The sequence below is a fragment of the Schistocerca serialis genome, chromosome 2, assembly GCF_023864345.2.
Source record: "Schistocerca serialis cubense isolate TAMUIC-IGC-003099 chromosome 2, iqSchSeri2.2, whole genome shotgun sequence".
Taxonomy (NCBI): domain Eukaryota; kingdom Metazoa; phylum Arthropoda; class Insecta; order Orthoptera; family Acrididae; genus Schistocerca; species Schistocerca serialis.
In genome coordinates this window covers 48,858,849-48,874,999 of record NC_064639.1, presented here as the reverse complement: position 1 = coordinate 48,874,999, position 16,151 = coordinate 48,858,849, and the positions used below count along the sequence as shown (strand labels likewise).

The 16,151-nt window shown below is 44.3% G+C and overlaps 1 protein-coding gene across 1 annotated transcript in view; it reads left to right on the top strand.

Moving 5' to 3' along the window:
* Nucleotides 1–16,151, top strand: part of LOC126455441 (glutathione S-transferase 1-1-like) — a 46,738-nt gene that overhangs the window by 11,434 nt on the left and 19,153 nt on the right. The window contains exons 2-3 of the mRNA XM_050091191.1: nt 1,302–1,450; nt 1,840–1,898. Coding sequence (XP_049947148.1) covers nt 1,310–1,450; nt 1,840–1,898 — 200 coding nt within the window. The 5' untranslated portion in view covers nt 1,302–1,309. The remainder of the gene's footprint in view (nt 1–1,301; nt 1,451–1,839; nt 1,899–16,151) is intronic.

The window sequence follows — 16,151 nt, the reverse complement described above, 5'->3', positions numbered from 1 at the left end:
GCCGCACACTGGAAAGGAATACAGTGTCATACTGACGTTGACTGGTGAGTCAAAGATTTGGAGGTCAGTATGCCGATGCAACATTACATCTCCCGACACCATAACGCCTGGACCACCAAAACGACCATGTTCGGAAATACTCCCGTGTGCATTAGATGTTCACGCCTCTTCCCACATGACGGTAAGCGTTGCACTTAGAATACTGTCGAACGTGATCGTCAAGGTGACCCAGTTGTTTCAGTGTCGGGAGGTATAATGTTGCATCGACATACTGACCAACAAATCTTCTTTTATTCTCCGGTCAACGTTATTGTGACACTGTACTCCTTTTTTATGTGGGTCTTTTCAAGGGTGCATTCGGCCGCGACTTCATTTCTACGGATGACAATGCGCACCATATGGAAGAGTGCAGCTGGATCAGCTCTTGGAACCAGAGGATCCCGGTTACTTCACTGTAGTTATTACCTTTGAATAAAAGCGTTCATTTCTGCTCGTTTCATTCTTTATTTCTTTCATTCACGTTCTGTACTATACTGTAGCAGTTGTTTCTATGTAACGTCCAAGTTTCATCGAGGTATGTTACTTGGCAGTGACACGTCTTGCGAAAGTTATTTTCTTCCTTAACTTTAGCACAACAGAGTAATAGACTTATTTTGGCCTACAATGTCGTCTTTGCCTGTACTAGATTCCTTGCTATATCATCCTTGCTTCGTCCTTCATAGGCTACTTTGCTTCAAAGGTAGCCAAAGTCATGGTGCAAAATTGTCATTTTAAGTTTATCACTAAACTGTTTTCTTCTACTCCTCAGTAGTTTCCTGTATCTTTAGTCTGCGCTCAAACCATATTATGCGCTTATTAAATAATTCCATTCAACCGCTCATGTAATTGTTTCTCTCTTTCGGTATGGATTGCAATGTCATCAGCGAATCTTGCCATTAATATCTTTTCTACTAGAACTTTGATGACACTTTTAAACGTTCCTTTTGTTTTCGTCATTGCTTCTTTGATGGTTTAACACTAGCGGAGAGAGTCTGCATCCTTTCTTTTGCGCCGTTGTTAATCCATGTACTACTGTCTTGGTCATATTCACTCATATTGTTTTTATTACATATTCTACATATTGTATATTATCCGTCTTTCCCAACAGCTTTACCTACTTTTCTGCTAATTTCAAATACCTTGCGCCGTTTTACGTTGTCGAACGGTGTTACTTGATCGATGAACGTGTGCCCGTAAACCTACGAGTGCAAAAGAGCTGCCAACCGTATTGTGAACTATTTAAGATGTGCGTTGTTTTCTAGGAACAGCCATGTCGCCGTTGACTCTCTACAACAGCAACCTGAGCATCCCGTGCCGCTTAGTTCGTCTCGTGGCTGGTGCTGTTGGAGTCGATCTGAAAATTGTTAATGTCAATCCGAGGGTTGATCTGAGGACGCCTGAATGGTTGAAGGTAACAAGTTTGTGTCCAGCTACAACGTGGCTATAAATTAGCTCAACTAGACAACTTGCAAAATCTTAACGGAATATATATTATCTGGAATAATTCTCAATTTCACCATGCAGATAATGAATCAAAGTATGTAGAATGACATACCCTTGCAATTTTTTACGCTTTTACTAAGAAAGTCATATTCTTTAAGAATTAGATTATGCTGTAATGATCTTACTTAATTAGCATTAAATATATGTAATAGCGTTGTTGGCAGAATTATCATTAGTTAAAGGCGTACTGACTTTACTTTTAATATCTTAAGCCGGGTACGTTTTATGGTATCGTTAATTAAAAGTGATCTTTAAAATTTTACTCGAGGTTGTTAGCTGGAACTGTTCTTGTTACAGAGAAATCCACAACACACAGTTCCCGTACTGGAAGATAACGGCTTGTGGCTTACTGAGAGGTATGTGCTAAGTCTTACCTACTTCAGAGAAAGATATGTTCTGGCATGTATGGCATGTGCTTTCTCCCTTTGAAAGAGAAATAAACAAGATGCAACTACTAAAATCGATCTTATAAGCTTTGGTGCGTACAAATATAGGCTACATTCAAGAAAATCTGTTCGTATGGTAACATGTTCGTACTGGTAGTCTTTGCCTGAATATGTGTTGACGGATCAGCGCTATAGACGTGTTTTAAGTAACGTTCCATGATGGTTCGAAACCTTTTTGCTTGTTTAAAAAAACGTTTAACTACGTTCAGATTTTCTTCTGCCAGTTTTTGGCTTAGACTGAATATTAAACAAGTACCAAAAGTAATGATAACTTACGGAGAGCAGTAAGACGGTCTTGGCTCGTGACCGATGACATTCCTAAAGGGGTCCCGGCTGTTAGTATGTTCAAGTGACATAATCAGAGTGTCTCACGTGAAGCGAGAGATAAGACTCGTCTTATCGGAGCTCTTTCAGAGAGAAGAGATTCTGATTTGAACAACTGCTACTGGACTACAAAACGGACGTCAGAGTTCTACTACTTTCGTTCATAATTTTTATAATGCTGATGAACGGGTTCTTTGTGATTACTTTTGCAGGTCCTCCGAAGTTCCGTGTCTTAAAGCTTTCGCTGATGTTGATGTCTTCCATTTCTTTTCTGTCGTATTGTCTCAGCTTTGGAGTCGCTTAACAAGTTTTTAAGGCGAGTGCGTGCCTTGTTACTACTACGTGTTTCGGTTAGTCGCCATCAGGTTAGTATAAAAACTGTATACTAGTTGCATATCATGTAACATGATATTTGAAATCATGTCGTATTTGATATGACCCGCCGCTCTGGAGTGGCAGCGCGGTTTGAGGCGCCATGTCACGGATTGCGCGGCCTCTACCGCCGTAGGTTCGAGTCCTCCCTCGGGCATGTGTGTGTGTGTGTGTGTGTGTGTGTTGTTCTTAGCATAAGTTAGTTTAACTAGTGTGTAAGTCTAGGGACCTATGACCTCAGCAGTTTGGTCCCTTAGGAATTCACACACTTTTTTTTTGTATTCACATAGTGTATCAGAATGAGAGCAAACTTCTTACATAATTTCAAACATTTTCGGAACTTTCTCCCTCTCTCTTTCTCTCTCTCTCTCTCTCTCTCTCTCTCTCTCTCACACACACACACACACACACACACACACACACACACACACACATTCACACTTCTCGCTTACTACTGTAGCCCGACTCATTTTCCTGGAAGAGACTGAATTTTTGCGTTGAGTAGGAGATGAATTTCTACGAAGTGGTCTAGCTCTGCATTCTTGGACGTTTAACCCGCTGCAGAAGAGGCAGTGCGGCAGAGACATCGCAAGGTTTCCGCACCCTTCCCCTCAGATATCTGGGTGCAATGCAGGCCTTACCCGTGCTATTACGAGAGAAAAGCTGGTATACAATGTGCTGATCGTATGCAGCTGGTCTGAACATTATATCTGGAACGTTTGATTTGTTGATGTTATTATATTACGAAATGGGATACGGTCGAAGTGTTTTGATTAAATACAACCTTCCAGTTATTAGTAGAAACAATAAAAGCTTACAAAGAGACTTGCTGATAGACATTCGTCCATCAAATTTTTTAGGTGATTTTATCTCTTTTTATCGTCCCTCAGCACTTCTTTCTCGTCAGCCATTGAGCAAACCGGATGCAGTTAGACACCATTCCTCGAATAGCTCACTTCGTGTTATTATTATTATCATTATAATGAATACACTAATACATCAGGACAGGTGGCACAGATTGATGTGAATTGTTATTTTGAAAAGAAATAATAATACTAACGTAAAGAAACTATTCTGCGCTTCCGCGCACTCATGTCTTAGACGTTGTAACCTTGATCATTAGTTAAGCACTCGGTCCTCTTTTATTTTGTGTAATATTTTTAAAGCACGTTATGTAGCACCGTATTCTCCTAATGAAGCAGACTACGGCACCTGTTAAGGAAGCACTTCACTCAGAAAATTTGTTGGCATTTAGACTCTGTTCAAGAGGATCTGCAGTTAGGTTTTACAGCAAGTCCTCTACACGGACCGTAAATAGAAGTACTGCTGTTCAAGTTGAGATATTTAATTTTTTATATAATCATATAATTATACATTTATTATTTTTTTTGTAGCTCACGGTACGGTAGACAGTTCACAGAACCGGTTGCTGCTTGCCTGTCTAATGGCTTCCAGGGAGAATCTGATTTTTTCAGGATTTCATATAATGATGGACCGAATTTAAAATTCTGTCGTAATCTACGCATTGAGAGGTACGATCGTATGTTAAAGGTTTAGCACAGACAGACAACTATGTATCACAGTTAGAAACTCTTTTTTATCTCTTGAGGCAGCGAAACTCACTGCGCACAAATTACCTACACTAATTCGTCTAGTATTTGAGAATGAGAGCGCTTAACATCTTTCAATAAACTTTAGAGATAATTCCAAACCTTTACGACACTTTTCTCCCTGGAATTCCCTACAAAATAATAAAAGGAAAAAAAGTTTATCTCTTACTACGTTTCCGCTGTTCATGCAGTAAAACATCATCATCAGGCATGGCATATAACTTATTACTTCTCTACCAATAACTCTATTCCAAACACGTTTTCCAGCCATTATCCACATATTCCACAGAAAAGGCCTGCAACATTATATCATTGTACGAAATATACTTAAGAAGATAGGCCGGCCGCGGTGGCCGAGTGGTTCTAGGCTATTTAGTCTGGAACCGCGCGACCGCTACAATCGTAGGCTGCAATCCTGCCTCGGGCGTGGATGTGTGTGATGTTCTTAGGTTAGTTAGGTTTAAGTAGTTCTAAGTTCTAGGGCACTGATGACCTCAGTTGTTAAGTACCATAGTGCTCAGAGCCATTTGAACTTAAGAAGATATGATGTCGTAAACATTGATGAAAAAACAACCTTTGATTAAAACGGAGCACAAATTACCCATACTACGCTCTTCCAGTGTTTTATAATAAGATCACTTAGCGATTTCCAAAAAACTTTATGTTTCTATAATTTCAAATCTTTCCTAAACGTTTACTCGATTATATGCTCCCCGTCAAATACTAACTCATTTGTAAGGTGATCACAAGTTTAAAGCTGGTTCATGCATGGGACATCTATTCTTGAAATCAGCTCCCCTTGTCAGAAGTGTCCGTGTCACCTACGCTGACTCCGCTATCAAAAATTTACGTGTCGGTCCTCGCCACGCCTACAGCATCGACCAGTCCGTCGTACGGTCTGTCGGATCGACACGTCCCGCCATCCCACCGCCCTTAGGACGATACAGTCGCTCCATCGGACCAAACGGCCGCCACCCTGACTCCCACGACGGACGCCATGGAGACGGGTACCTCTCCACGATACCTGTTCGACTCCTTCGTTGTACCGACCGAAGTCTTCGAACCAAGTCGACACTCCTCCTAGCTGTCGTCTGATAAGGAAGAATGCGAACGTAAACAAAGCTCGCCGCGTCGGCGCAAACATCGCCACTCGCTCACGGGTCCTCTTTCCCAAGATATTGGAGGCGCAGCCTAGGCAGCGGAAGGTCCCGCGCAGATGTCACCGGACGGCACTAGCGATGAACAACAAGTTTTTTTCTGCCTGATGGTCAACCAGTGGATACTGCAGGATACATCGTAACGACTGGTGCGGAGGTCCCGACTCCTGTCTTCCTGCCGACGTCTCATGATCTATCGCGAAAATGACGCTCACATGGACACTGGACAGACCTTCGGCACAGAGACGTGTGAGGTGAAGACGTGAGGGACGAAATGCCTCCTCCACAGGACTGTCTACCACCCCCGGACGAGGTTGTTCTTTAATATCGGAATTGACGCACGGCGGCCAGAGGGTGCGGGCCCTCCTTGCGGTTTTCGGTCCCTACTTCACACCGCCTTGGCCATGGTAGACGCGCGTCCAGCACTGCTAGCACGGACGTACCGGTTCGCCGCACTGGACGTCAGCACGGTCGGCACTGCACCAAAGTTGGTGTTCCTCCGTGATATGCTTTGCGCCCCTGATCGGCGCCGCCCTTCTTCAGCAAGTTTGTGTTGCCACGCTACCACCAGTTTACTTCTATGACACGTACACGTCTGTAGCCAATCACTCGGGGTGCGGAGTAGCCTTTTACATAAGCGGAGGGACCCCGGTCATGGATATGACACGCCTCCCGTCCGGCCAGGACGTGGCAGTAACAAACAATCCTTGGCGTGCACGTCATCGATGTCTGGTTTCACGAATCGGCGGCAGCGGTCCACGTTCTTCGCAGATGACGTGGCCCATCCGATTTCCAGATGCATTTATTGCTTCGTTGTGGGCGGCGATTTCAACTGCATCCTCACCTGAAGGACGATTCACTTGATTAGTCGGATGGCCTATGGTGTGTACCTTAGTCGAAGACTTTCGTCTCGTTGACGTTTGGGTGATGACCCACTCCGATGGCCTGGTTACGAGGGATGGAACTTCAATTGTGGCAACCATTTATTCACAGCCGATACAGAAGAGTTACATGTTTGCACCTGTTACTGTCCTTCAGAGTAGTCACCAGCGTTGCGCAGAACCCGTTGCCAGCGATGTGAAAGGCGTAGTATACCGTCAGCAGAGCCTGTTCTGTTGATGGTGCTATTGGAGCGGTCTACTGCCTGCCGAATCTCTGGAACAGTTCCGAAGCGAATGCTAGGAAGTGGTTCCTTCATCTTCGGAATCAAATCAAAGTCACAAGGACTTAAGTCGACCGAACGGAGAAGCCACAGCTTGCGCTGTATGCGTCCGCGCACTGTCGTGCAAAATGATGGGTGGGTTGCGCAGAAAGTGTCGCCGCGTATTACTGTTCGTTTTTGGAGCATCACCTACGACCACCTTTGCAAAAGAAGCAGCGACTCTTTCTGCGCAACCCACCCATCATTTTGCACGACAGTGCGTGGTCTCATACAGCGCAAGCTGTGGCTGCTGTGTTCGGTCGATGGCACTGAGAAGTACTGTACCATCCACCATACTCCCCGGACTTAAGACCTTGTGACTTTTATTTGATTCCGAAGATGAAGGAGCTACTTTGTGCCATTCGCTTCACAACTGTTCCAGAGATTCGACAGGCAGTAGACCGCTCCATTCGCACCAGCAACAGAACAGGCTCTGCTAACGGTATACTACGCCTTCCACAACGGGTTCTACAAAACGCTGGTAACTTCTTTGAAGCACAGTAACAAGTGAAAACATGTAACTCTTTTGTATCGGTTGTCAATAAATAGTTGCCACTATATAAGTTCCAATCCTCGTCTATCCATTATACAGAAGATTCTGCGAGCAGACTAGATCGGTTTTATGTCCCTGTCCACCTTGGAAACGAGATCTCCCAAACAGAAAAAATGGCCCCTTGAGTTTTTAGACCATTGCGCCATCTACCACGTCAGTCGGTCTGGTGCAGCAAAGTGTTACGGAAGGTTACACTCCCCTACTTGCAGACCGCACTGCTGACAGCGCGCTGCCGCTACAAGGCCGTCCTGGTGGCTGAACCGGGTGCAGCCTGCAGTCACCCAGATCTTCCTGCAGTGTGGCAAGGGGCAGCGACGTCGAATCAGGACACCACCAATTTTCACTACACTGTTCGGCGCGAGCTCGATGCATTCCTATCGTCACCTGAGAGGAACGCCAACGTACTAAAGCACGTCTCCTCACATTCTAGAGGCGTTAATAGTGCAACATCGTGGTGCGTTTGCGACGACACGATGTTCTACGCGAGTAACCGCCGTCCATGGTCCACCCTGCATCGCTGACGTCGATTCTTCGTCTCCACTCACTACACCTCTAGTCGCACTCGCCACACAATGCGGGCGGCAGTGGTGTCTGCCTTCGCTGACCGTTATCGCCACTTTTACGACGACGAACGGACCGCCTCTGTCCTGCTCCTGAATGCACCCTCACAATTACAGAGCCGACACCTGTGACGAGATGGCGGACGCGATCGACAAGATGGCGAAGAAGACGTCGCTGGGACCAGATGGTCTTCTGGAGGAGTTCTACTGGGCTTTCACCACCTTAATGCTACCTCACTGGTTGGAGGTGCTTCGTGAACTCTTTACTCTATCCTACCTGATACCACCCGAATTTGTCACTCGCATTCTTTTATTGGTGCCTAAACTATTGGGACCAGTGCACCTGTGGACTAGGGGTAGCGTCTTTGATAAGTAATCAAAATGCCCTCGATCCCAAGTTCGAACCTCGCTATCATGTAATTTTGAATAAAAATCATCAGCATTGGCGACCGAAGACTTCCGGCATAAGAAATTACCCTCATTCGGCCAACGGTTCTGTCATTGAGGGTGGAGGAGCAGATAGAGATTCAGGTCAGTCTTTTGCCCCTGGGGTTGGAAACTGCCCCTAAAGGGGGAAGAATCAGCAATGATCAACGGCATGAGAATGCAGAAGGCAGTGGAAACCACTGAATTAAAGACACATAATGTGTATTCACAGGACATATAGCCTGCAACTGAAAAAGTGTCCTTATGATATTCCCACTGACAAAAAATTCCGGAATAATCCCCCATTGGGATCTCCGAGAGGGGACTGCCAAGAGGTAGGTGACTACGCGAAAAACACTGAATAATTAACGAAAGGATAGCGTTCTACGAGTCGAGGAGTGGAATGCCAGAAGTTTGAACGTGGTAGGGAAGCTAGAAAATCTGAAAAGGGAACTGCAATGGCTCAATCTAAATATAATGGGGGTCACTGAAGTGAAATGAGAAAAAGACAAGGCTCTCTGGTCAGATGAGTATAGAGTAATACCAACACTGGCAGAAAATGCTATAACGGGAGTAGGATTCGTTATGAATAGGAATAGGAGAGCGAGATACTGTGAACAGTTCAGTGATAGGGTTCTTCTCATCAGAATCGACAGCAAACCAATACCGACAAGGGTAGTTCGGGTAAGCATGCTGAAATTGCAGGCTGAAGATGAAAAAATGGAAATGAGCGTTTTGGCTTCATTGGCCGGGAGGCCCCTTACGGGGCAGGTCCGGCCGCCTTGGTGCAGGTTTTATTACATTCGACGCCACATTGGGCGACCTGCGTGCCGGTTGGGGATGAAATGATGAAGACAACACAACACCCAGTCCCTGAGCGGAGAAGTCCCCAACCCAGCCGGGATTCGAACCTGGGCACCTTAGGACGGCAGTCCGTCACGCTCACCATTCAGCTATCGGGGCGGACGCTGAAGATGAAGAGATATAGAAAGTATATGAGGATATGGAACAGGCAATTCAGTACGTAAAGGGAGTTGGAAGGAAGGGTTATCGAACATATGGGCTTGGTATTAGGAATGAGAGAGGAGAAAGACTTAGTTCTACAATAAATTTCAGCAAATAATAGCGAATACCCCGTTCAAGAATCCAAGAGGAGAAGGTATAATTGGAAAATCCCAGGAGACACGGGAAGATTTCAGTTACATTACATCATGGTCAGGCAGAGGTTCCGATATCAAATACTGGATCGTAATGCTTACCCAGCACCAGAAAGAGCAGTTCAGTAGGGATAAAGAGTCGGCTGAAGTTTAAAAGACTAGTCAGAAAGAATCATAACGCAAAGAAGTGCGTTACGGAAGTACTAATGGATGAAGAGATACACTTGAAGTTCTCTGAGGCTATAGATACTTCAATAATGAACAGCACACCAGACAGTTCAATTGAAGAGGGATGGACATCTTTACAAACAGTAATCACAGAAGTTGGAAACAAGAACACTGCTACAAAGAAGGTATTTGCAAAGGAGCCTTGGGTAACAGAAGAAAACTTCAATCGGTCGATGAAAGAAGGAAGTACAGAAATGTCCAGGAAAATTCTAGAAAACAGAAATACAAGCCGCTTGGGAATGAAATAAATAGAAAATGCAGGGAAGCTAAGATGAAATGGCTGCATGAAAAATGTGAAGAAATCGAAAAAGAAATTACTGTATGAAAGACTGCCTCAGCCTGTAGACAGGTCAAAAAAACCTTATCCAGTATTAGAATCAGAAACATCTCATCAGGGTTTCTAAAATCACTGTGGAATTGGTGACTAAACGACTGCTCACGTTGGTGAGTAGGATGTATGAGTCTGGCGACATATCATCTGACTCTCAGAACAATATCATCCACACAATTCCGAAAATTGCAAGAGCCGACAAGTGCGAGAATTATCGCAAATTCACCTTCACAGCAGAAGAATGGAAAAGAAAACTGAGGATGTGTTAGAGGACGATCAGTTGGGCTATAGGAAAGGTGAAGGCGGCAGTGAGGCAGTTCTTTCGTTGCCGTTGATAATGGGAACAAGACGAAAGAAAAATGAAGACGCGTTCTTAAGGTTTGCCGACCTGGAAAAAGCATTCGACAATGTCAAATTGTGCAAGACGAGGAAAATAGAGGTAAACTATAGGGAGAGACGGGTAATACACAACACGTGCAGGAGTCAAGAGGGAATAATTGGAGTGGAAGACCAAGGACGAAGTTCTCTGATTAAAAATGGTATAGGACGCGAATGTAGATTTTTGACCCTACTGTCCAATCTACACATCGATAAAGCAATGGAGGAAATAAATGAAAAGTTCAAGAGTAGAACTGAAATTCAAGATGAAAGGATATTAATGATAAGATTCGCTGATGGCATTGCTATCTTGACTAACACTGAAGAGATTTGCAGGACCTACTGAATTAAATGAACAGTCCAATGTGTACTGAATATGGACTGAGATTCAATCGAAGAAAGCAAAAGTAATGAGAAGTAGCAGAAATTAGAACAGGGAGAAACTTAACATCAAGATTGGTGGTCACGAAGCAAATAAAGTTAAGGAATTCTATTACCTAGGTAATCAATGACGGACGGAACAAGGAGAAAATAAGAAGAAGAATAGCACTGGCAAAGAGGTTATTCCAAGAGAAGTTTACTAATATCAAACATAGACCTTAATTTAAGGAAGAAATTTATGAGAATACACGCTTGGAGCACTGCATTGTATGGTAGATTTGGTGGAAGAGACAAAACAGCGAGGTCATCGGTCGATTTGTATGATAGTGAAACATGGACTGTGGCATAACCAGAACAGAAGAGAATCGAAGCATTTGCGGTGTGATGCTTCACGTGATTTTTTAAAATTAGGTGAAATGATAAGGCAAGGAATGAGAATGCTCTGAGCAGAATCGGAGAGGAAATGAATGTATGGAAAACATTGAGGAGAAGAAGGGACAGGATGATAGGACATCTGTTAAGACATCAGGGAATGGCCTCCATCGTATTAGAGGGAGCTGTAGAGGGTAAAAATTGTAGAGGCAGACAGAGACTGGAATACATCCAGCAAGTAGTTGAGGACGTAGGTTGCAAGTGCTACAATGAGACGAATAGGTTGGTACAGGAGAGGAATTTGATGCACCCCACATCAGACCAGTTAGAAGACTGATGACTCATGTCTGTCAAGCGATCGGGAGGAGCAAATGTTTCCACGTACCGCCCCTTACATCAACGAACACGCATCTAAATCTGAGCGGCGTGCATACACACGGTCTTAACTACAGTCATCTCACCGGAACAGACTGCACATGGTTGTGGGGCTACCCTTAAAACGGCTTTGGGAGAATGCCGAGACATCTTCGTGACAGCCGCGATCTGTCGGCTCTGTGCGGCACTGTTCACCATTGATTTTATAAGTGCCTTCAATTACATTCAACACCCATTCCTCCTCACGATCAAGACGTTTACGGTGTTCCCGCCATTCTTTGTGGACGCCATTCACCGTTACTGCTCCCGCTGCCTCTGTGGTCCATGTCAATGGGAGACTTGATGAACCGATTCCTATACCTTGTTCTGCACGTCAGGGATGCCCCATGTTTACACTACCATATGCCATCGCACTGGAGCCCCTCATCTCCAGTCTTACAACTCACCTACGGGATTTCACCTTGTGTGATCATACCTATCACTGTAGGGCCTATGCAGATGATCTCCTAATTTCCTTCTGTTCCACACTGGAATTCAATGACGCCATCCACTGGATTCAGGAGTAGGGACATATGTCAGGTAGCATCCTTAACGTCCACAAGTCGACGATGATGCATAGCAGGCATGGACCCCAGGTTGTGGTGCCACACCCACTCCCCGTCAGTACCACTCTTTGTTACTTAGGGACATACTTTACAGGCTCTACACACTCCACTGCACCACTGGATTGTACAGTCCATGTGGCACTACGCTACCGCCATGTCCAGCGCAGCTTGAACCAACTACCAGCATGTATGTGGTCCCTAAACTGGTACATGTTGCCCAGATCCTCCTGATGCCATTACACCTTGGTCACCGACTTAAATCGGCCCTCGGATACTTCGTGTCAGCAGGTCCGCTACAACATTGCGCTTTTTGTGAATACTGTACTGCAGCACTGGTGGGGGTCCTCCCAGGCCTTAACACGTAGTCTCTTGGCTATCCTCCGACCAGCTTCTCCCCAAATGCCGATTGACATAGCACTCATCTCGATCTTAATGTACCATATCGTAACTTATTTCATAGCACTCAGCTATGTTCGGTACGATCACCTGGTCACCTGCCACCCTGTGCGAAGGGCTGTTATTTGTTTGCATCGCCCACCCTTCACAAGCCCATGGAAGTAGAGTACATAGACGTTAATTGGCGGATGTTCTGGGGTTGCGTCCATGCACCGTTTTTTACTATCATATGTGTCTGCACTCTGGCACGTCGTTGTTAGTGGTAAATTCCCGATCAGTTGTCGCCCTCATCATACAGGACTGGCTACTTTGCCACTTTGCTTTGGCTGCCAACTTGACAACATTGACGCTCGGAAACAGGACGTTTGGCTTCTCATCCTGTGTATCGTGGGCTGTTACCTCTGTGCTGCGCCAATGCCGGTTCCCCGGAGTTCCTCCTGCTGCCCCAGACTTCACACTAAGCGCTTACGAAACACCAACCAAACATCTGATTTCAAAATCAGGTATTAGAATGCCTTTCACAACGGTCCACACAGAGTCCTCGACTTCTGGAATTGGGACGTGATCGCGCACAGTACGCTCAGCCGGTTACCGACGAACTTTCGCAGGATAATACCACAGTGTCTTTCGTCATCCCTCCTTCATAGATGACGTGTGTTTTATTCCGCATTTCGTGACGCATTCGTGATCACCTTCCACGATAATGTGAACCGACACATATAGGCCAACAAAGAGATATGATACATCCAAACAAAGAGAAATCCTTCTTTTATGGTTGTTGGGATCTCCTAACTATCGTTCCTATCTCCCTTAAAGATTGGCGCTGGAACTATTGTCCCTTTTAGTTATCTTTGTTTTCTCAGGTGGGGGGGGGGGGGGGGGGAAGGGAAGCTTAGGGGTAGTTAGGATGGCGACGCCTGAAGACGGATCAGTTTATTTTTGTTTCGTAGGGTCACACCTGGCGGTGCGCCGTAGGGTTAGTCCTGCCTTTTCTGTTTTCTTTTGCTGGATACCCTTAACACCCTAACCAAACATAAATAAAAAAATTTAAAAAATTCGGTAGAGCACTTGACAAAAACAAAAAATAATAAAAAAGTGAGCAGGAGACATGGGTTCGAATCTCGACTTTGGAAAAAAAACACATAAAAAAATCTCAGCCTCTGTACAAATTTTCATTCGTCGTTTCTGTCTGCATACATACATCAAAAGGGAATCCATTGTTGCAAATGATGTACATCTTTAATCTGGAAGAACACCACTGATATTCTTGATATCACCTTCTATACAGACGTGGTCAGGTCCAGACTCTCCTGTCACGTTAACACACAGAACTTGCGATTATGGTCAACGGAGAGTCATCGAGGTGTGCTTGAAACGCCATTGCACAACCAGATAATTGGAACGTGGCTAGCAATATTTAGACGGCGCTCTATTGGTCTTTTATTTTTTGAAGAAACCGTAGACAGTTTACGGTACTGTTTCAATAAATATCCACGAGTTCATTGGTTAGCTAAAGGAAAACGAAGTCAACTACAAGATAATGCTACTATGTGCACAGCTAAAATCACTGTGCTTCTTCTGAGAGAATTCTTTAGGAAGCGTGTCATCTCAACAAACCTATGGTCCCCTCGTTTGCAGGACCTTACACATCTGGCATTCTTCTCTGGGGAGCAGCAAAATCTGTTTTGTATCGCAATAGCCCACGTACGCTTTGTGACTGGAAAACATAAGTAACTGGGTGTTGTTGTTGTTGTTCTGGTCTTCAGTCCTGAGACTGGTTTGATGCTGCTCTCCATGCTACTCTATCCTGTGCAAGCATCTTCATCTCCCAGCACTAACTGCAACCTACATCCTTCTGAATCTGCTTAGTGTATTCATCTCTTGGTCTCCTCTACGATTTTTACCCCCCACGCTGCCCTCCAATGCTAAATTTGTGATCCCTTGATGCCTCAGAACATGTCCTACCAACCGGTCCCTTCTTCTTGTCAGGTTGTGCCACAATCTCCTCACCAATTCTATTCAATACCTCCTCATTAGTTATGTGATCTACCCATCTAATCTTCAGCATTGCTTTGTAGCACCACATTTCGAGAGCTTCTGTTCTCTTCTTATCCGAACTATTTATGATCCACGTTTCACTTCCATACATGGCTACACTCCATACAAATACTTTCAGGAACGACATCCTGACACTTAAATCTATACTCTATGTTAACACATTACTCTTCTTCAGAAACGCTTTCCTTGCCATTGCCAGTCTACATTTTATATCTTCTCTACTTCGACCATAATCAGTTATTTTGCTCCCCAAATAGCAAAACTCCTTTACTACTTTAAGTGTCTCATTTCATAATCTAATTTCCTCAGCATCACCCGACTTAATTTGACTACATTCCATTATCCTCGTTTTGCTTTTGTTGATGTTCATCTTATACCTTCCTTTCATGACACTGTCCATTCCGTTCAACTGCTCTTCCAAGTCCTTTGCTGTCTCTGACAGAATTACAATGTCATCGGCGAACCTCAAAGTTTTTTATTTCTTCTCCATGGATTTCAGTACCTACTCCAAATTTTTCTTTTGTTTCCTTTACTGGTTGCTCGATATACAGATTGAAAAACATCGGGGATAGGTTACAACCCTGTCTCACTCCCTTCCCAACCACTGCTTCCCTTTCATGCCCCTCGACTCTTATAACTGCCATCTGGTTTCTGTACAAATTGTAAATAGCCTTTCGCTCCCTGTATTTTACCCCTGCCACCCTTAGAATTTGAAAGAGAGTATTCCAGTCAACATTGTCAAAAGCTTTCTCTAAGTCTACAAATGCTAGAAATGTAGGTTTGCGTTTCCTTAATCTTTCTTCTAAGATAAGTCGTAAGGTCAGTATTGCCTCACGTGTTCCCATATTTCTACGGAATCCAAACTGATCTTCCCCGAGGTCGGCTTCTACCAGTCTTTCCATTCGTCTGTAAAGAATTCGTGTTAGTATTTTGCAGCTGGGACTTATTAAGCTGATAGTTTGCTAATTTTCACATCTGTCAGCACCTGCTTTCTTTGGGATTAGAATTATTGTATTCTTCTTAAAGTCTGAGGGTATTTCGCCTGTCTCATACATCTTGCTCATCAGATGGTAGAGTTTTGTCAGGACTGGCTCTCCCAAGGCTGTCAGTAGTTCTAATGGAATGTTGTCTACTCCCGGGGCCTTGTTTCGACTTAGGCCTTTCAGTGCTCTGCCAAACTCTTCACGCAGTATCGTATCTCCCATTTCGTCGTAACTGCCGTCTGTGTCACGTCTGCTGTGCAGCGAGCTACGTTAAATTAAGTATTAACTGTATTTTTTTAAATTGTCACTTCTTCTTCCGTGTGTTTTTGCTTTTAGCAAGCTTTAATTGTCGAGTGCTAGTAATAGTGTTCCATAGATTTCGTGTTTGTTTTGAATAAAGTCAGAGAGAGTCCCTTTAGTCAGCTATAGTGCCAGTAGTGCTAGCGTTTGTTTTGAATACAGTCCAGAGACAGGTAGTGTTATTTTAATCGTTTTCTACAAGAAGTGTCCAGTAACCACAGTTTAGTCAACTATCAGTCGCCTTGAGGTGAATTAGCAGTCTAGTTAAAAGTCAATTAACTCTCTACAGTAAATTGACTTATTAGGATGGATAGGATGTGTGACTGCTGTGTACGAATGCTGTGTACGGACCCAAGAGGAAATGGCCTCTGTTTGCGAACAGCTGAACGTGTAGAT